The sequence below is a fragment of the Cherax quadricarinatus genome, chromosome 14 (assembly GCF_038502225.1).
Source record: "Cherax quadricarinatus isolate ZL_2023a chromosome 14, ASM3850222v1, whole genome shotgun sequence".
Classification (NCBI taxonomy): domain Eukaryota; kingdom Metazoa; phylum Arthropoda; class Malacostraca; order Decapoda; family Parastacidae; genus Cherax; species Cherax quadricarinatus.
Window position 1 is genome coordinate 5730441 of NC_091305.1, and position 22607 is coordinate 5753047.

General features: G+C 37.3%; 1 protein-coding gene across 5 annotated transcripts in view; it reads left to right on the forward strand.

The window, feature by feature from the left end:
- The window catches only part of phtf (putative homeodomain transcription factor), a 134254-nt gene that overhangs the window by 6268 nt on the left and 105379 nt on the right, over positions 1 to 22607 (forward strand). For 4 of the 5 annotated variants that reach the window (XM_070084802.1, XM_070084800.1, XM_070084801.1 and 1 more), the window contains exons 2-6: positions 3029 to 3195; positions 5681 to 5892; positions 11364 to 11550; positions 14454 to 14565; positions 21250 to 21892. In XM_070084802.1, the coding sequence (XP_069940903.1) occupies positions 3030 to 3195; positions 5681 to 5892; positions 11364 to 11550; positions 14454 to 14565; positions 21250 to 21892 (1320 nt within the window). In that variant the 5' untranslated portion in view covers position 3029. Of the gene's footprint in view, positions 1 to 3028; positions 3196 to 5680; positions 5893 to 11363; positions 11551 to 14453; positions 14566 to 21249; positions 21893 to 22607 lie in introns of those variants that run through there. The other variant, XM_070084803.1, reaches the window with a different exon arrangement.

The window sequence follows — 22607 nt, forward strand, 5'->3', positions numbered from 1 at the left end:
ACTTAGGTTAATCTTGTTTTGCAGGATGTTGCCACAGCAGTTTATTCATAAATGATTATAGACTTATCAATGTCCTTGGTGTTTCTGCTTGTTTTATTGTTCATTTTTGTTTAAATCAACATTACCTATGATAAGTTTATTTTACAACAATATAAATTGTTGTAGATTATGCATAAACATGATTAGTGCAACCACTGTGAAAAAATAATGAAATTCTAAGTGCTTTCGTGACTTTTCACATTATCAAGGAACTATATGGTTCCTTGATAATGTGAGAAGTCATGAAAGCTCTTGGAATTTCACTATTTTTTTCACAGTGGTTGTTCTGCATATTGTGATATCACCTGTTTACTGTGATCTTATTGAAACATGAATGGTGTACACAGCATTGCATACAGTAAGGAGATTCTTGACATTAACAGTTTAAGGAGATTTTTAACTGATGCTGGTTGTTGTAACATGGTGTGATAATATTTGTGTTGTTTTATTCATGCTAGTGCTTTATTGTTCGTTAATTTTATCTGTATGCGAGTGTGCATGCCTGCATGCATACATACATATACTTTATACCATATTGTATGTGTGTGCATGCCTGTGCATGTATACATATGTATATATATATATACTGTATATGTATTTTTTTTATTGCTTAGACCACTGTACGATCTACACAAAATGTGCTTCAAATTTTAAACTGTCTGCCTGCTGTACAGTGGAACCCCAGATTTCAGCTGTAATCTGTTCCAGAAGGTTGGCCTAAATCTGAAAAGGGCGAAAACTGAAGTAATATTTCCCTAAGAATTAATGTATATACATGTACATATAAAGGTAGTAGGTTGGTAGACAGCAACCGCCCAGGGAGGTACTACCGTCCTGCCAAGTGAGTGTAAAACAAAAGCCTGTAATTGTTTTACATGATAGGATTGCTGGTGTCCATTTTTCTGTCTCATAAACATGAAAGATTTCAGGTACGTCTTGCTACTTCTACTTACACTTAGGTCACACTACACATACATGTACAAGCATGTATATACACACCCCTCTGGGTTTTCTTTCTAGTTCTTGTCCTTGTTTATTTCCTCTTACCTCCATGGGGAAGTGGAACAGAATTCTTTCTCTGTAAGCCATGCGTGTTGTAAGAGGCGACTAAAATGCCAGGAGCAAGGGGCTAGTAACCCCTTCTCCTGTATATACTGTATTACTAAATATAAAAGGAGAAACTTTCGTTTTTCCTTTTGGGCCACCCCCGCCTCGTTGGGATACGGCCGGTGTGTTGAAAGAAAGATGTACATGTACAATTAATCTGTTCCAGACACCCAAAAATATTAACAAAAAATACATTTTTTAAAGATTAACTATAGTTTTACATACAGAAAACAATGAGAATTAATGTAAAGCACAAATTTTAATGATAAATGAACATTACATACCTTTATTGAAGAAGGTGAGGAGGGGAGAGGGAGCTGGGGTTATTATTTGGAAGGGGACTCCCCTTCCATGAGGACTTCAGGTATCAAAGCCTTCTCTGGGGTTACTTCCCTTCTTTGTTTTTTACTGGCACTAGGACCAGCTTGAGTCACTGCACCCCTGTCACACAAAACAACTGTCTAGAGAGGTCTGTTTCTGGTGTCTCTTTAAGATTTGCCTGAAGTGGGACAAGGTTTTGTCACTGCATTCTATAGCATTTCTCATTTTCTTTACCAAAGGGCTGGCACTAGGAACTTTCTTTGGGCCTGTGGTGGCCTATTTTGCAGTTGCACTCAATAAACAACCACAAAAAAACAATGGATTATAGCGAAATATTTGGATGAATGCCCGGAGTGTTGCTCACTTACCTAGAGACACAGCTAGACTGACTCATGAACACGGCGGAGTGGCGGGCGGACGCATCCAATACGGCCGATTTCCTAGTTGCTGGCCTAAATCCAATTTGGCCAATATCCACATCGGCTGATGCCCGGGGTTTCACTGTGTATACGTACATTGTACAAAAATATGCAGTATTTGTTTTGGGTTGCAAATAAGTAGTCTATAGATATACAAAGAGGACAAATAATTATAGCCTTAGTAAGTAAAATAAAAATAATCATTACTGTATAAGCTTTCTTTAGCATGTAAGACTAGTCGTGCAGAATTAAAAAATATATTCTTCATATCAGAGCCTGAAAACACTGTATGTACAGATCATATATTTAATTTATATTGCATACCTAAGTAGAGAAAGGGTAAAGATGTGTATTCAAATGCATTAAAGCACTCGGGTGATCTCCATTCTTATTATTTTTCATGGGTATTTTTCATAGTACTGTACAGTACAGTTTAAGGTATGGATGCAGATACTGTAAATTGTAAAGGTAGATTTTATACTTAGGCAAAGTTCAAGCTAATGGATATAAAAACTAAAGTTAACACTGTACATTGCTTGTATTAATTGTGCAGTATGTATAATGTAGCTTTATGGTATCTGTAGTTTTGTATTTGGATTTGATTCTAATTTCAAAATGCTTATTAGAAAATAAAGTAAAAACTGGATTTTATCAGAAGTACTCTAATTTCTTTTCAGTGCTATAAATTTTTGGTTATTCTGTAGATTTTGGAACCTAGGCACTCGAACTTAATTGGTTCCAGAAGACTGTTAGAGTGCCAGTCTGTTCAAGTACAGAACAAATTTTTCCCAACCAATTTTCTTTTTGGTTGGCTGTTATCACTAACCCTTTTAGGCCCCATGGTGACTTATTTATACAAATAATATAAAAAAAAACACCAAAAAATTGCAAAGAAACATGAAATAGTTTACAGCGACGTTTTGGCAGGTCATGTTTGTTTGGTTGGTTGAGTGCTAAGCAAACGGTTGACTACTGAGCGTTTTGTTTAATGAACAAAGTGTTCTAATACTGAATTGTTCGAGTACCAAAGTTCCACTGTATATACACAAAAAACCCGCACATAAAAGACAGAAGCTTACGACGACGTTTCGGTCCGACTTGGACCATTGACAAAGTCACTGTATATTTTGTTTTTCTTCCAGGATGGTATTAGAATCTGCACTTGGATGGTACCAGGGACGAATAGGTCTCTATGATAAACAGTCATGGGAAACAACGGTAGAACAAAGAATACTCCAAGGTCTCTCCTATACTCCACGCAAAACGGCAAAGCCCAAGACGGAATTTATTGATGTAGACTTAGTGCGAGGTAGTGTATGACAGTGGGATTGTAATTTGATTTTATCATTAACATTGTGTTGATATTTACTAAGATAGGATTTTTTTTATTTTTTTTGCAGCTGTATCCGTATTTCTATATAAATAATATCTGAGGAAAGTTCACATGGACTTTTCCTCATATACTTCATGTCTCAAAAAAAAAAAAAAAAAAAAAACCTGACAAATTGACAATGCTAGTAGCATGGCATTTACTTGGAAATTCTGCATGTTATTGCATTAGTGAGGATGCCAGTTGCATGCAGTAAACCTTAATGTGAGTACATGGCAGGATTTTGTTGCATTGAGATTGAAAAGTGATAGAAAAATTTGCTATAAAATAAAATTAAGTGACATTTGAAATTTAGGTAGTACACTGTAGATTTTTTTGGTCTTCTTGCTAAAGATCTAAAGGTCTGTCTCAATATTTTGTTAAAAAGCAAAAATTAATCAAAATAAAGAAGTTTTGTTATTTTTGAAGGACGTTTCCTAGGTCAGCATCAGCATTATTGTGCTGTGCTGTAGAAATATGGCATTAGTGTTTAGTAAGTTTAGGGATGTGAATGTTGCCTTCATTTATTTTTTGATAGCTCTGAAAACTGCCTTTTATTGTGTGATGATTAGTTTGAAATGGGTAGCTGAAGTAGATCCCCTGGCACATATTGCATATATGAGATATAGGTAAATGAGAGTGATAGCATGTTAGTGCTTAGCAGTGTAGAATAAGGAACATAATGATGAATTTTGGAAAGTATGGCTGTGATTTTTTATGTATTTTTTTATATGTGCTTGAAATGGGCAACAAATTTTAATTTGTTTATGAGCATATCTAAAAAATTTCCTTTTTTTTTTCAACTACTTCAGATTCATTTATTTTAATATCTACATGTTTTTGCAAAAATAATAGTGATTGTCTGTATTATGGGTAAACTTTGTACTTCCCTTCAGGTTGGGTTTTCAGCTGCTCTCATGTTCCTAACTTAATCTGTGAGCTACCTCATTCATTCCTTCTTCTGGGTGACTTTGCAGTCCACCACCCTGTATGGGATGGTAGTTGCTTTATCCAGGATAGGAGGGGCATTATGGAGGCCTTGCAGATTCCTTTGGAAGTTAGCATCATGAATGATGGGTCACAGATCTGCCATAATGTTTATATGGATGCCTTCTCAAGCAAAGACCCCTTTGTTTCAGTTCTGTCTCTCTGGACTTCATATGGTGTGTTCTTCCAGATTTGCATTGTGATCATTTACCCCCTCCTGTTAGAGTGGCAGAATCTTCCTCTCCAGTTTGCTCTCTGTAATAGATGCTGGAGGCAGTGGGATTGTAACTTATTGAGGTTCTTAGGCACTTGATTTTCTTGTTATGCATGGGGGCTTAGTAACATATTATTAGTATATATTGTGTTGCTCCCTGTCTAGCAGACGTCTGTCTAACAATGACTTCATGGGCCACAAACATAGCTTATATTCTAGGAAGTGGTGGGCCTAGTGAGCCCCAGAGGGTTTGGCAGGACGTAGGTTTTTGCCCCCCCCCCCACTAGAATTGTCACTTTCATGTGACTCTTGATGGAGGATTGGGTACACGCAACTCGCCAGTATTTAACTGTTTGCAGGTGTTCCTACTCTGCTCTGTGTAGTTTGTAGCATGTAGCTGACTGTGGAACACATTTTAAATGTTTGCCCACAGCTTTGGACTTTTTTCTTTTTGGTATTTTATAATTACCGGGTTGCCTGTTGGGATCTCATGAACTTTTAGGAGAGCCTTTTTGACATTAAAATTTTAATGGAATTTTTAATTGATACTGGTTATTTAAACTTGCTATGATAGTATTTTTTTGTGTGTTTTATTCATTCCAGTAGGTTTTTATTGGTTGTTAATTTTACATCCAATGTTCTTGTGTGTTGTGTTTATTTTTTATTCTTAAGAGTTAAGAATACCTAATGATCTTGGGCAAAGTGCTCTTCAAATTTCAAAACTGCCTACCTACTCTGAAGGATGGGTGATGATGATACAGGTGAAAGGTTGATTGTGACATCTGCACACTTCTGGCAAGGCAGCTATTGAATGAATGATGGTGAATATTTTTTTTTTTTGTCACCTTACCTTGATGGAAGATGGCTGTTGTGGTAAAAAAAAAAAATATTTTACATGTATTGTTACTTCTCATCTCTTTTATGTTTTGATTTTGTTGTGATCATATTTTGTCTGTGACTTGGTTCGTTTCAAACCAAAATTGTTTTGTCACTACATTATGAAATTGGCTAGTGTTTATTATAGAGTGTTTGCAGTATTAACCAAGCTAATCTTAGAGTTTCATGCAATTTAAAAAAATAAATTCATGCTATCTTTTAGAAATTTGAAAGTTAGGATGTTGTCTTGTTCCCATAGCTAAAGGTGTGATTTATTATAAAGCACAGGTCTCCAGGTAAACAGTAAATGTTATTTGTGTAATACTAAGTTTCCTTTTGTTTCTCCAGGTTCAACATTTCCCAAGGCAAAGCCACATTCAGGATTGTGGCTAGCTGGCCTGTATGGTGTTGCTCGTATTATTTTTATCCCGTTTTATTTTCACTGGTGGATTCATGAAACTTCCTGTGCTGGATTCTTTGCAATTCTTTCTATGTACTGCTCTATTTTCTTTTGTGGTGCAATTCTGGTAACATATAGACACCATGAAGGGGTTATCAAGGTTAGTAAAATACATAAAATCATTTTTTGTTATTCCAAATCATTGGAAGGAAATTTTTTATAATTTATATTCTACTTTGGCAAATTTTATTTTGACACAAGGGGTACTGAGCGATGGTAATTGATATACATTGGTTAATATTTGATATACAAATAACTCTCACATATGGGAGAAAAGCTTATGGCGACCTTTTGGTCTGACTTGGACCATTTACAAATTCACACTAACACAAAAGAGAGTGGCAGCCATTATATATAGGTCAGTTGGAAAGGGATGGGGCCAAAAAAGGAAGGAAAAGAAGTAATGGTAATGGTAAGGCTGGTAGTGGAAGTAGTAGTAGTAAGGCTGGTAGTGGAAGTAGTAGTAGTAAGGCTGGTAGTGGAAGTAGTAGTAGTAAGGCTGGTAGTGGAAGTAGTAGTAGTAAGGCTGGTAGTGGAAGTAGTAGTAGTAAGGCTGGTAGTGGAAGTAGTAGTAGTAAGGCTGGTAGTGGAAGTAGTAGTAGTAAGGCTGGTAGTGGAAGTAGTAGTAGTAAGGCTGGTAGTGGAAGTAGTAGTAGTAGTAGTAATGATAGTAGAAAGAAGGGAGAGTAGTTTTAGTGGGACAAGAGATAGAAAAGAGAGTGAAGGGTGAAGGGAGGCAGAAGTAATGGTAGTAACAAAAGTAATAGGAATGGTGGTAGTAGTAGTAGTAGTAGTGGAAGTGGGGTCAGCCAAAGGACAAGAAAAAGGAGCACTGCAGGAAATCAAAAGGCCCTCAAGGGGTAGGTCCAAAAACACAGAACAGAACACCCTTAGGCAGAAGAAAAAAGAAAAATAAAGAAGAGGTAAAGAGAGAGGAGAAGAAAGGATCAGGTCAAGTCATGATTGTTCTGAAGTTTGGACCATTTGACAATGTAATGAGAAAGAACGGCATCTACAAAGACAAAGCCAGGACTAAGATTCATACAAGGAAAGTTGTGTATAAGGCATGTTTCAACAAGATGGTGACTGAAGGCTAAAAGTAGGGTAGACAGTTTTAGCAGAGGACCAGTTAATAGGATGACTGTGATCTCTTAACATAACAGAAAAGAACATTATTGGTATCAGCATTTTGAACACTTATTTTGTATTCCTTGAGTCTGTCAGAGTGTGGCCAGTTTCTTCAAAGTATTGGAGAGGACAAGAGGAACATGAAATAGAGTAGACACTAGGGGCCTCTATATCAGGAGGAGAGGTATGAACTAGATTACTGTGAAAGGTGTTAGTCTGATGAAAGGTTTGTTTGATGTCTAAGGAATGGAGAGAGTTGTTGAGATTAGAAAGACTGGAAATATAGGGAAGGCAGAGAACAGGAGATTTCACAGGAGTAGAGAGTTTGAGAGAGAAGATAGTCCATTTAGCATGTGAGAAGGCAGAGTTTATGAAATCGGAAGGTTAGAGTGGAAATTTCTGATTCAAGGAACCGTGGGTCACAAATGCGGAGGGCATGGAAAGAGAGAAAAATAAAAACACTTTTCTTGACAGAGGTAACATGGTAAGAAAAGAAGTAAATGTATGCACCACTGTGCAGAGGCTTGCAATAAGCAGAAAAAGAAATGCCTGTGGCCAAACGTTGGACATGTACATCAAGGAAAGGAAGCAAAGAGTTAGATTCCCATTCAGCTTTAAACTTGATGGAAGGAGCAAGATTGTTAAGGGGATTAAGAAATGGTTGGAAGAGACTAAAGTCATGGGGCTAAAAAGAGCAAAGATGTCATCTACATAGCAGAGTCAGAGGGAAGGGCAGACACTACTAATAGGTAGAAGAACAGCTTTGAGGTATTCCATATAAAGATTAGCAAAAATGGGATAAGAGAGAGCTCATAGTGACACTGAACGTTTGAGAATGAAATTTACTTTGAAAGGAAAAGGAGTTAGTCTACACAAAGGCAAATAAGATCAAGAAAGACACCAGTAGGTATAAGGAGATCAAGTAACCCTTCATTGGCCTTCTCTCTCTGAGAAAATTAAGAATATCATCAAGAGGGACATTGGTGAAGAGGGACTCTGTCAAGACTGAGCATCTTATAGATTGGGAGAGGGCGAACATTTTCGATGAAGTCTTGGGAGTGATGGAGGTGAAAAAGTACATATTAAGAAAAGGAGTGAAAGTTCGGCTAGCCAAGACGCAAGAGAATAAGAGACAGAACCTCTGGAGGATATGATGGGATGTAGAGTGATATCAGGTTTGTGAATTTTAGTAAGGCCATAGAAATAAGGCAGAGAGGGACAAATAACACGGAAATGTTGAACAAGGTCAAAGTCAGAAGGACAGAGGCCAAAGTTTATTGTTGAAAATTTTCCTACTACTATTGCTACTACCATACTTTTGCCTTCCTTCACCCTTCACTTCCCTTGTTATCTCTTGTCCCACTAAAACTACTGTCCCTACTTTCTACTACCACTACTACTTGCACTACCAGCCTTACCACTACTACTTTTTCTTCCTCTCCGGGTCCCGTCCCTGTCCGTCTCTCCTGTATATGCCGGCTCCCTCTCTCCTTTGTTAGTGTGATTTTGTAAATGGTTCAAGTTGGACCAAAGTGTTGTCGTAAGTTTCTCTCTCCTATGTGTGGGTTATTTGTGTGTTGTTGTTCCAGTCACGATATTGTACCTTTTTGTTCTATAATAATTGATGTGCATCAGTTACTAAGTCAGGTGTGTCAGGGAGAATAAGAGCTAAATAAAGAGGTTTATTATTAAATGAAAAATTTTTGAAAGAAAGGAGTGGATGTAAATGTTTGCATTTGAGAATTTTTGTTAATTAGAGTTAAAGTGGGATATGTGTTTTGATAAGTGTTTATTCTCCTGGAAATGATAGAAGTTTAGAGAGAAGAGAAATTTTGGGAGGGGCTAAATAAATGTTTAGTTTTCAGGATTAAGTGAGAGAATAATAATGAGGGATTTGTAAATTGTATAGTAGGAAACATCAGTGTGCCAAGGGTAAATGACAATTTAGTGGAATTAAGTTTAAAAAAGAGATTTTGTAAGGAATGTTTTTTTTTTTCCAAGAAAAACAGGATAAATAAATGTAGAAGTATGAAGAAATGCTTAGCGGAAGCTGTTTGCCAGACTCTGTTGGTGAATGAAAGGTTGATGGGTGGAGTCTTCTTCTAGACATGCATGTTTTTAAAGAAGTGACTGATACGTCAACATTTAGTCTTAATTTTTTCACTCTCTTTACACAATTACATATTAATAGAATATATGTATACGCTTATTCATGTGAAAGCTTTCCTTGATTTCTTATTAGTAGATTCAAAGACATTTTGTAGTTACAGAATTATACAATGCAGTGGTACTGTAAAATTCATTTGAGTTTAGCTTTTATAATATACAGTACAGTACAGAATATCACTTTATCAAAAATATAGCAAAACCACTATTGAATAGATCTTGAATTAACAGATTTTAGATTTAATGGACAAAATCCGTATTTTAAGAATTATCCATTTTTGTCTCTGTCAGTGGGGCAAATTAATCTTGAATTGAACCTTATCACTATCCAGACGCTGGAAATTAATGTTACCCTGTGTCCATTTAAAAAAATAAAAATTTGATGGAAAACTTATGAAAATGTGTAGGCACAATGTTAGCAGTCTCAGCACAATTTACACTTCAACAATTTTGCCAATTATGAATCCTATTTTAAGCCAGTACCATTGCTCCATTCGACTAAATTCTTAGCTATTTCACTGACATTCCTTATGTCCTGTCAATTGAGCACAAGAAACTGCCAATTCATATATTTCAGCTACCTGTAAAGTGCACAGAAGTCAGTAATTTGGCCAGTTTTATACAAAATTAAAAAACACTAATTTAAAGATAGAGACCAAAGTAAACAATATAGACATTCCCAGCACTAAAACAACATTTCCTCTGTTCATTAATCATGCCCTCAAGCTATGTTACACTTGCCTTCCATTTTGAATTCTTAATCACACAAAAATAGAGTTTACTCTATTTCTCAGATGAAATATAATCAGGAATGATTGGTTATGGTTTATAGTGTCCCAGTAATTGAATCAGATCTATTAAAACCCATAAAAGAGACTGGGAGGTGTTGGGACGTGTTACCAGTCCTCAGGAACATTGGCAAATATCAAATATTTCTGCTACGTTGAACTCAATTTCGAGCTACTTCTGGTTCTGAAACCTATCAAAATCATCTGTATTTCAGTAGTATGTCTTCCATTCTATCAAATTTTGCCAAGAAACGCCTAATAAAACTATAAAAACTGTCCGAGAAAAGTCATTTTTATACCATCCACATGGTCAATTTTTTTTCCCTATCATGCACCGCATGAAGCAGAAACGTTTTTATTCTGTGCAGACTTGCTGCATAAACCCATTCTCTCATATCTAGGTCAAAATTTACTGCTCACAGTTATCTGAGTGAGCTGAGCTCATGACTTACATCTACATGAGGGACCCTGGCCTCAGTGACATAGTTCTACATGACAGCCACAGAAAGGGTTAACAAAGTTTGTGGTTTCCAGAATTGTTCACTGTTATTATGATCATTGAAAAATAAGCTCATTGTATTTTAAGAGACTATTAGTTAAATTTAGGTTTAGTGTATATATTCGTATACTGCACAGTAGGCACCAGCTTACTACATTCTGACCTATGACAGTGGCACTTTGCAACCAATTAATTACTTATGAACAATGGTCTACAGTTATAATCATTGCAAATATTCAGCTTCTGTCACATAGTTATATAATCGCCACTACCATCCACACTACATAGCCCCCTTCACCTTTCTCCTACTGTCCTTTTTTCTGCTTTCTCCCCCCCTCTGCCCCCTTCCTGACTACCTCACCCCTCAGCTGCCTCTCCCAAACCACCTTCCCCTCCCTGAGCCACCCCTCTCTCTCCCTTAGATGGTACAGCTGCTGCCCATCTCTTTGCCTGTCTTGAACATGTACTGTCTTGTAACTGTTCTGTTTAACTGACATGTATACATTAAAGAATATCTAATACAGCATTTGTAAATGAAAAGTAATAGTAATGAACATAAAATATTGAGTAAATGTTCTTAGTTAAAAAAAAATTAAGTTAGACACAAAATATTATGGCTCTGGAATACATCTCAGATTGTATGGGTATCTGTGGGGCAATAAGTTCAAAGTTTTGGGCACTCAACTTAAAGAAAAATTTTTAGAAGTGCATTAGCATCAAGTGTTGTGGCCCTACTGTATACATTTAGGCACAGTTATAGTCATTTTTGTTAAGCTCAGAATTTGAAATTTTCTAAATCTTAAATGTTTAGAGAGAGACTGCACAAAGGAGATAGTGAAATTGGTAATGAGTATTATTGATATTCACTTAAAAAAAGAATTGTAAACATCACATTTGTTATTTAAATGATCATATTAAATTTGAGGAAGCAGTGTAATTAGTTCAGTATACTCTGCATTATTTACAATGTTTCTAACTCTGTAATCTTAGGAAGTTCCAGTGTTCGAGGTGTTGGTTCCTGCAGCTGTGCTGGTAATGTTGAGTGTGATCCACTCCCAGATAGTGTGTACACGACATACTGGAATATCTTCGCCAACTCACACCAACAGATCTTTGGAAGTTCGTTCCTGCAGGAGAATGAGACCCTTGCGACGAAGTTCCTCACTTTCTGGGAGAGGTAAATACAAGAAGACTGATTTTTCACAAATTTAATTTAAAGACTTGATTTTTTTATTCTCTTATACTTACAATGCTTGCACTTTAGAGGAGGGGTTTGAGATATTGGCAGTTTGGAGGGATTTCTAAACTGTCGTATCTGAGCTCCGTTGCAAAGACAGTGATTATGTATGAGTGAGGTGAAAGTAGTGTTGAATGATGATGAAGATATTTTCTTTTTGGGGATTTTCTTTCTTTTTGGGTCACCCTGCCTTGGTAGGAGATGACCGACATGTTAAAAAAAAAAAAAAAACTTATATTATACTGTATATTATCTACTACACTGTATCTGTATAACATATCCTATTTCTAATTCAGTTCACCACATGACTTGATTAAAAACATTGGAAATGACTTAAGTTCTTTGGTGACCAACTTGTGTACATATTTTTAGTTAATTATTCCAGTATTGGTGAGCGTTTCAAATCTAACAGTATGAAGATTTTATAAACTGATAACTTTGAAAGTTTGACATCATGAAAATAACTTTAGTCATGTGGGAGGTATCATGTAGAAAGTGAACTTTTGTATGTAGTTTTAATATTAACAAATTTACAACTAAATCTATACAGGTACACTACCAGTTTTCTAGTACCCTTGGCTCCACAGCCTTGCTAGGTTATCCACTTTGCCTGACCAACAGATGTCGCTAATTATATGCCTCCCGTGTCTCTACAGCACCATGGTTTAGTAACTACTGTATCTACTTTCCCTGTGCAATTTTTCATACATCAAATAAAAATTCCTTAGCTCTTGTTTCATCACAAAGTTATGATGTTCTGTTTTGCTTTCACTCCTATCTAACACACACACATGCCTGTTGAATGTCCAAGTCCCTCACATGCAAAACCTCTTTTACTTCTCACCTCCAATCTTTCCTAGGATGATCCCTACTTCTCCCTCCCTCCACTACCAATTTATATACATTCCAAGTCATCCTATTCTGCTCCATTCTCTCTAAATATCCAAACCACTTCAATAATTCCTGGACTAAAATAAGTGCTTGATCATCAGTTCTTGGAAAATTAGTGGTGAACCTGTATATGTCATTACCTTTATGCAGAATTCATAAATGTTTCATTTTCATTAAAGATATAAATACTTTTGAGTAAAACTGGTGTTGATCTGATTAAACGTTATGCATACAGTGTCCACAAAAATAATCCGGACCTCCCCTTTATTCTTACAAAATCATTAAAAAACATTATGAAGATTGGTTCCTACATTAATCTTTCATTGTCTCCCCAATGGCTATGATGACTGATGCTGTTTGGGCATGCTTACACTCATATTCCTGAAGTAATCAGTGGATAACTGGTTCACTCAAATGCCCTTGATCTTCTGCTGCAGGCCCAATGTGAATAAAATGTGGAAGGATTCCATCTTTTTCATGATATTCCAGGTATTCTCAATAGGATTGAGATCTGGATTATTCTCTGGTCACTGTAAAAACCTCATTATTTTTCTCAGCAAGCCACTTGGTTAATCTTTTTCTTTGTGATGGAGAAGGTGGGGGGGCTATCATGCATAAAGGTGGTGCAGCCATGAATTTCAAAAATGTTCATTAGATGATCCTCGAGCATGGTTATGTAGGAGTCAGTATTCATTGTAACATTTTGGAGAAAATGGTACAAGCGCCCTTGACCAAGTAAATCACTAAAGCAACCCCAAACTATGACAGATTGTGAGTGCTTTACAGTGGTCAGTATGTGTGTGTGTGCAGGGTTGTATCTGCTGATGGAGGAGGGGTACCTCACCTAACTTTGATGACCTTGAAGGCATTCAAATGTGGATTCACCTGACCACTTGGCTTTTTTTTTTTTTTCCAGTCATCAATACTCTGTTAACATGGCAAATTGCAGGCATTCCTTCTTCATGCAAGACATGAGTAGGAGTTTCGTTGTATCATGATGACTTTGCAAGCAGAGGTCCTTTTGCAGGCAGTGTCAGTTGGACCAAATCAAGAGGTCACCTAGGTGTTCAAGATGCATTTCTTTGGTCTGTGATGCTGTTTTATGTGGATTTCTGCATAGTTTTCTACTAGGATGTTAATCTAAATGTTTAGATGTCCTTCATGGGTGTCTAGTATAAGGTTTTATAGCAAGGGAGGCCATTATGCTGAACTTTACTTGTCCAGTACAGTGACAAATTTTCTTTTTCTTGTTTCCAAGCCAATATACTGTCTTTTTCCTTGCTATTCATCTTTAAACAACTCTCATTTATCCCCTTGGCACAAAATTACACTGTACTAAATAGTTCCAAATCCTAGTGATTTGGGGTTAGAGCAGTGCAACAGAACATCTTATCTTATTGCAGTGTGCAGGTGCCCTGAGAGGTGATGGGTGCTTCAGTCTTTTGTATTAACTTGAGAGTTGAGAGAGATTTCCAGAAAACATTCAGATGAAGTACAGCATCAAATGTGCATTATGAATCTGGACTGCTTTATACTGCTTATAATAGAGGCATGTCTGGATTATTATTGCGGGCACTGTATGTATATCATATCACACTGGAGCCTCGGTATACGACCAGCTCCCTATTCAAACAAAGCTCAGCACTCGACCAAACAAATACGACCTGCCAGAACTTCGCTGTGAACTATTTCGTGTTTCTTCGCATTTTTTTTATTATTTGTATAAATAAGTCGCCATGGGGCCTACGAAGATTAGTGATAACAGCCAACCAAAAAGAAAATTGGTTGGGAAGAACTTGTTCAAAGCTCAAACAGAGCGGTACTCGAACAGCCTACTGGAATGAATTAAGGTCTCATACCGAGGTTCCACTGTAGTTTGCTTTACACTCAGAGCTGGAAAATATTCCTTAAATGATCTTTGATTCCACAATTTGGCTTTTTCTTAATTTTAGGAAAATGTGTATTTTGTAGCTGCTGTAAGCGGGATACGTCAAGACTCCATACTCATTTTACCAAGAAACACACAAATTCAGTGAAAAATAAATCGCCATTTAAAACTTACAGGTAGGAATTTTTTTAATTGTAGTTTTTGTGTTATTACCTATTTACATATGCAGTACTATGTATTAATTCATATATACATTCACTGGCCATTATATTAGGTACACACTTCAAGTTCAGGAGGGCCCTGCATGTACAGCATCCTCTTTACCATGTTCTTCATTTTTGTTGGCTTTCAGTTGATTCATTGTTTGGTGCTTTTACCTCTTTTTACAATATTTGCATAAGGGAAGGGTAACCGGTACTACATTTTATGGTAAGTATTGTATGTATTGTGTATTATACTCTTATCTTTTTTTGTACCTGTCTGTATTGAACACTTAATATATGATATTGTGAACATGTTAACGGGCATTTCAGGTGCATTTGATACTAAAAAAGACTGCTGTCTTAGGCCGTGAACCTAAGAGCTGTACCAAAATCTTCGAGAAACTCGTGTGCAGGAGACTATATTCATTTATGACAGCACAAAACATACTCGACCCCTTCCAGTTTGGCTTCAGAAAAAATAAAAGCACTAATGATGCAATTGTAAAAATGCTAGATCTGCTTTACACAGCATTGGAAAATAAGGAATATCCGCTAGGACTTTTTATTGTCCTAAGAAAAGCTTTTGACACAGTAGACCACGGCATCCTACTCCACAAACTTGACCATTATGGTATAAGAGGCCATGCGCTTGCATATTTCAAATCCTACCTTACTAATAGGTATCAGTATGTCACCATTAAAAACACGGCCTCATCAATAGGGCCACTTGATACTGGAGTGCCGCAGGGAAGTGTCCTTGGTCCCCCTGCTCTTCCTCATATACATCAGTGATCTTCCCAAGGTATCCCAACACCTGAAACCCATTCTCTCTGCTGACGACACGACTTACGTCATCTCCCACCCAAATCTTGCCACCCTCAACACCATTGTTAACTAGGAGCTGCTCAAAATATCTACTTGGATGACAGCCAATAAACTTACACTTAACACTGACAAAACCTATTATATTATGTTTAGTAGCAGAGCAGGTGTTGCACAACTTAACATTAAGATCGACAGCACTCTAATTGCCAGATATAATGACGGCAAATTCCTAGGCCTATACCTCGACAACAGCCTGAATTTCAGCACCCATATCCAACACATAACAAAAGAAGTATCCAAAACGGTTGGGATCCTCTCCAAGATACGATACTACGTGCCACAGTCAGCCCTTCTCACATTATGCCATTCACTCATTTCTCCATACCTCACCTATGCTATTTGTGTTTGGGGATCAACTGCAGCAACACACCTAAAGCCAATAATAACCCAACAAAAAGCCGTAATAAGAATAATCACTCAATCCCATCCCAGGCAACACACCCCCACTCTCCATAGATCTAAACTTGCTCACTGTTCAGAACATCCACACTTACTACTGTGCAGTCTACATCTACAGGACCTTAAATTCCAGTATTAACCCTGACCTAAAATACTTTCTTGATAGTTGTGACAGTACCCACAGGTATAACACCAGACACAAACATCTCTATGACATTCCCCGTGTCTGACTAAACCTTTACAAAAATTCAATGTACAGGGTTGTTGAGGTGGTTCGGACATGTAGAGAGAATGGAACAAAACAGAATGACTTTGAGAGTGTATAAATCTGTAGTGGAGGGAAGGCGGGGTAGTGGTCGACCTAGGAAGGGTTGGAGGGATGGGGTAAAGGAGGTTTTGCGTGCGAGGGGCTTGAACTTTCAGCAAGCGTGCATGAGCGTATTTGATAGGAGTGAATGGAGACAAATGGTTTTTAATACTTGATGTGCTGTTAGAGTGTGAGCAGAGTAACATTTATGAAGGGATTCAGGGAAACTGGCAGGCCGGACTTGAGTCCTGGAGATGGGAAGTACAGTGTCTACACTCTGAAGGAGGGGTGTTAATGTTGCAGTTTTATAACTAGTGTAAAGCACCTTTCTGGCAAGACAGTGATGGAGTGAATGATGGTTTTTTTTTTTTTTCGGGCCACCCTGCCTTGGTGGGAATAGGTCGATATGTTAATAAATCAAAATAATATAAACCACCATTGCAACAGCTGAGGAATTCACAGATCAGGAAGATAGATAGCCGTTTTGATAGGCTAGAAAATCCCACACTCAATACAGCCTCTCATCCCTTAACCCTTTGACTGTTTTCGACGTATAAATACGTCTTACGAGCCAATATTTCTGACGTATATATACTCAATAATTCTAGCGGCTTCAAATCAAGCGGGAGAAAGCTGGTAGGCCCACATGTGAGAGAATGGGTCTGTGTGGTCAGTGTGCACCACATAAAAAAAATCCTGCAGCACACATTGCGTAATGAGAAAAAAAAACTGATCGTTTTTTTTGGAATAAAACGCCGACTTTGAGGTGTATTTTCGTATAGTATTTATCGTTGTATTCGCGTTTTCATGGTCTTAGGTGATAAAATGGAAAACATATTACAGAAATAGAGATGATTTTCATTACTTTTACGATGAAAACGACCTTGAAACTGAGCTCAAAGTAGCGGAAATGTTCGATTTTTACCAATGTTCAAGAGTAAATAAATCACACCACACGTCCAATACACGTCAACTGGGGAGTCTAATATTCTTTCACTAGTGCACTGATATTATTTATACCATTTTTACAATAATGCAGTCGTCTGCGTAACAGTAAATTTTGTATTTTTTTGTATGAATAAAAAATCAAAATAGAAAGCAATAATAATATAAGAGGGGCCTAGAGATGTGACTAATGAACAGAGCATATGTTATTTTAGTGCCACGAATGTCTACCTTGTTTATTCTGGACCCTATTTTGAAATTTAGTTTGCGTGAAATTGGCCAAATTGCCAATTTCTGACCACCATATTGGGTAGTCCAAATTAGTAAATGGGAGGTTTCTTGTACTCAGCTGATAGATAAAATGGAGTTCTAAAGAAATAGCTATGAGTTTGGTCAACTGGAACAATGGAATTGGCTGAAAATAGGGCTCGAAGTCGGCGAAATCGCCGATACGCATATGTCGCCGAGACCGCTAACTTCGCGGGAGCATAATTCCACGAGTTTTCGACCAAATTTCGAACTTTTGGTGTCATTACCATCGGGAAAAGATTCTCTATCATTTCATAAGAAAAAATAATTTTTTTTTTTTTTCAAAAATTGAGCGACATAGAATGACAGTTTCAGAGAGGGGCCTGAAACAGTCAAAGGGTTAACAACAGAGTTCCGTTCCTAAGACCTCATCGGTAAATGAATTTGTCGCTAAGTGAGGAGCATACTATAATGGTGGTGGATTTGTGTCAACCATCTTTGGTATTGTTTCAATGTCACCTTTGCACCATTTATAACATTTCTGGTGTATTTTTAAATGTTTATAAAATAGTGTACTATTGTAATAAACAGAATAGAGGAAATAAGGTTTAATATACAGCGTCTCCTCACTTAGCGACATAATCGTTTACCGACGCCTTGGACTTACGACGGGCTCTCTGACCAGTATACCTAAATAATGTATATTAGAGCTGTTTTCCTCTATTCTGTTTATTTCAATATACAGTACACTATTGTATAAACATTTAAAAATATACCAGAAATGTTATAAATGGTGCAAAGGTGACATTAAAACAATACCAAAGATGGTTGACACAAATCCACCACCATTATAGTATGCTCCTCACTTAGCGACGAATTTGTTTAATGACATTTTCTTAGTAACGGAACTCCGTCATTAAGTGAGGAGAGGCTGTACATTATTTATGTAAGCATACTGGTCAGAGAGCCCATCGTAAGTCCAAGTTGTCGGTAAATGAGTACATTGCTAAGTGAGGAGAGGCTCTATTATCCTCCTTGGAGATTTTAATCTCCCACATGTAAAATGGAAGATGGCTCAGCACAGTGTTATACCAGAAATATCTCCTGGAAGCACCCTGGCTCAACAGATACATCTACATACCAAGGAACTAATGAGGTTTTGTAACAAGTACTCATTGAACCAATAGATAATGAAATGAAAACACCCTGGATCTGATATTCACTAACAATGGGAAACTAATCAGAGACATAATTACAAAAACAATACTCTGACCACACAGTTTAGAAGTATAAAAAAGTATAAACTCAGGGTTAGGGAACTACAGCACTAATGTAAGAGAAGAGAGGTTCAGTAAGTTTAACTTCAACAGCCATAGAATTAACTGGGACAAAATAAGTCAAGAACTAATAGACATATCCTGGGAAAAAGACATGAGCACTAAATCTTCATCAGCTCTTGGAGAAGCTGAATACAGAAGCATACAAGGTCTGTGCTGAATATGTAACATTGAGGAAACTCAAAAGATCGGATAGAAGATATTACAAAAGAAGAAAATGAAGTATTGATGACTTGGGTTTATGACAGGCTCTTTGACCAGTATGTATACTTAAATAATGTATATTAAATCTGATTTCCTCTATTCTATTTATTACAATATACAGTACACTACTGCATAAACATTTAAAAATATACCAGAAATGTTATAAATGGTGCAAAGGTGACATTAAAACAATATCAAAGATGGTTGACACAAACTCACTACCATTATAGTATGCTCCTCACTTAGCAACATATTTGTTACCAACGTGGTCTTAGGAATGGAACTCCATTGTTAAGTGAGGAGAGGCTGTATATGTAAAATATGCAATGACTTTAAAACACTTGAAATTTTGGAAAGTTTCCGGACATAATTGAGAGAGATGAAGCTCAGGGAGGATGTAAACAGAGTGGCATGCAGATGACATAATTGCTAATCAGGGAGCCATATAAACGAATTTTTGGTTATACGTAATTTGAAATATCTGTATTAGCGAATCTCCTTAGAGCAAAGCTCTCTAAAGCGGGACCCTCCTGTATACTATCTCCAATTTCAGGAATGCAATCTACTTTAAAAATAGTGATCTGTTGTATACAAATTTTGGAAAAACATTAGTTATGAAAATGTTACGTAGTGGACATGATTTCTCTCGCTTAGTAATGGCGGTGGGAGACAGGAGGCATTTCTCGTGGCCCAGCAAGCAGCTCCATAACATCTGTGGAGTGAACTCACCAAATTTCAGATTACTTAATTTTTTTTAGATTTATGGCAGGTATTACAAAAAAAACACTAGTTGGCCTTACACTAGTGCAGTAATATGAGAGTTCGGGATACAGAATAAGCCTGAAACAATTTATCATCTTTACTATCATATTATTTTATATAAAAACAATCTTTAGTCTAGAGGTATCCTATAATAATAAATAATCTTTAATGTATTAATAATATCTGATAAAAACCTATTATCTTTGGTACATATATATACATGCTACAATAATAAATTATAATTAATATCTTTGTACAGATATATATATAAATCCTAAAATAATAAATTATAATCAACTCATGACCCTACCACACAGGGTACAACATTTCTGGCACTATTGTGTCATACTCAATCGTACAACACTAGTTACACGGAGTTATACTACACTCCTGTCTCTCAGTATTATAACACTTTTTCTACCGTGTCACACGACACCCTTGTCTGTGTTATGATGCTCCTTCTATGTGTCACACGACACCCTTATCTCTGTGTCACACGACACTCCTCCTCTACTGTGTCTACATGACACCCTTGTCTCTGCGTCACACACACACCATTTCTACTGTGTCCACAAGACACCCTTGTCTCTGCATCACACACACCATCTCTACTGTGTCCACATGACACCCTTGTCTCTGTTATAACACTTCCTCGGCTGTGTCGCCCGCATAGCATCTTTCTCCTCAGAGGACAGCCAAACACTACACTCCGGTAGATCAGCCGGATGCCAGTAAAGTTCACCAAGGCCTGCAGGTTGAAGCCCGCAAAACTAGCCAGTAAAACCAGAGGCCCACAGGTAACCAAGTCCTGAGGCCCACAATAACTGAAGCCAGCAGACTAAGCAAGGCCCTCAAGTAACTGAAGTCCACAGGGATCTGAGTGACTAGTAAAACTGCAGCCAAGAGGCCTGCAGTTGACTGAAGTCAGCAGTGAGTCAGTAGACATCCCCTTCAAATGTACTCCTTGAGGTAGTCTGGTGAATACTCTCTATAAGACCAATAGATGAATACCATAAGGTGGTCTTGTAAATACTCTCTACTGTCAGTAGATGTATACCGTAAAGTGGTCTGGTAAATACTGCTTCTAAGGCCGGCTCAGCAGTCCCCACATTGGGTTTGATGACGTACCCGTGGTACTGCAGGCTGGCAGGTTAACAATCTAACCACTAGTTTGGCAGGAGGCCGCCACAGCAGGTAATATAAAGATTTTTATCTCCCTGTTAAATTTTGGTTGCACCTTTTCAGTTGTTTTTCAGAAATTACTAGTTTGCACTATGTGAAGTCACAGTATAAGAAGTTGTACTGCATATTATTTTTACATATTTAATTTTTTTATTGGCCAACATTTTCTTCCTCATCACTCTGTTTACATCTTCATTCCACGAGTCTTTCCTTTTCTCTTCTAACTTCACAGCTTTGCTGCTCTCTAGCACTGCATTTTTAGATAAGCCTACTTTCTCCTCATTATTTTCTCTTGCTCTAGTGCATATTTTCCTAATGGTTCCTTGTATCTTTGACTAACCATCCTCTTCTTTAGTTCATTCACATTCACTTCTCTCTTACTCGCAGATCTCATTCGGAGGAACCAAGATCTGAAGAAACATACCCATTACGGCCACGCTCTGCTTCGGAAAACAATGTTTCTCCGCATGTGGCTTCAGATGGAAGACCAAAGATTATAATTTTCCAGTCTTTTAATGGTTCTGGAGGAAAACAGGAAGAAAGATCAAGCTCTTCTGCTACCACCTCATCAAGTGATAGAAGCCCTGTAATGGGTAACACTGAAGTTAATAGAGCATTTCTGGAGAAGTTGGAAGAAAAAATACGTCCGGATCTCAACTGTGCCAGTAACTCAGACAGTGAAGAAATTACCATGATAGTCAACTCATCTGAACTTTCAGATGATTGCCATCATGGAGAACAAAATAAAAGTTGTCACACTACAGCTCATCATGAGGAAGATAAAGAAATTAGTTCTATCAATACATCTGGAAGCAGGAATAGTCATGCTCAGGAGTGTGGTGTGCAGGCACTCAAGTCATCAATACATCATCTCAAGCTTCCAGCATCTAGAAGACTTGACATTGATGGTGGGAGTGATGGAGGAGAAGAAAGTGGAATGGGTGATCTAGAAATGCCAACATCAGATACAGACAGTTGGAATCTAAATCAAGCTATTAAACGACCTCGTTGTCCTTGTATGGCAGAGAAGGTAAGAATGGAAATAATTGGGGTTTGCTAAATGCCTTTAAGGTTCATTAGAAGTGAAAGTGAATGAACCAAGCAGCTATTAATAGAAAGGAGGGATAGAATACAGGAAAATGAGGTGGCATTAGTGATAGTGGTGGTGGACAAGGTATGGGGATTGATTTAATTAAGATGGTGGATACAGGTGAAACAGTGACATAAACAGGGTGATCAGGGAGGAGGAGTTAGCATATAAGATGTTTTAACACTAAAGAAGTAAATATTAAAGGTAGCATATATGGAGAATAAGAGAGGTTACATGTGAGGGAATACAAAAGAAGAGCCAGTGGCAGAAGGAGTGAGTCTTTATTAGAAAATTTTGCTGAGACTTAGAAACAGTTTTAGAGAGAGGTTAATTAATTTTTGAAAGCCTGAGTAACAAATGGATATGGCAGCTAAAAATAAGAGATGTTTTATGGGGGGGAGGAGGAGGAGGAGCTGGAGGAGGAGCTGGAGAAGGAGCTGAGTTGTTAAATATTGATGCTGAAAGAGAGGCAGTGATATCATGCATTGGGCATGGACGAATAATATCTGGTATGGAACAGCGAGATGTAAATGTGGGGAAAGGTCATGATATAATGGATAGAATGAAAGGGGGTAAAGCAGTTGGAACAGATATGATTAAGACTGAAACAGTGTTTAAGGCAGGTGGGTGGTTTAGTTGTTTACTATATTCATGA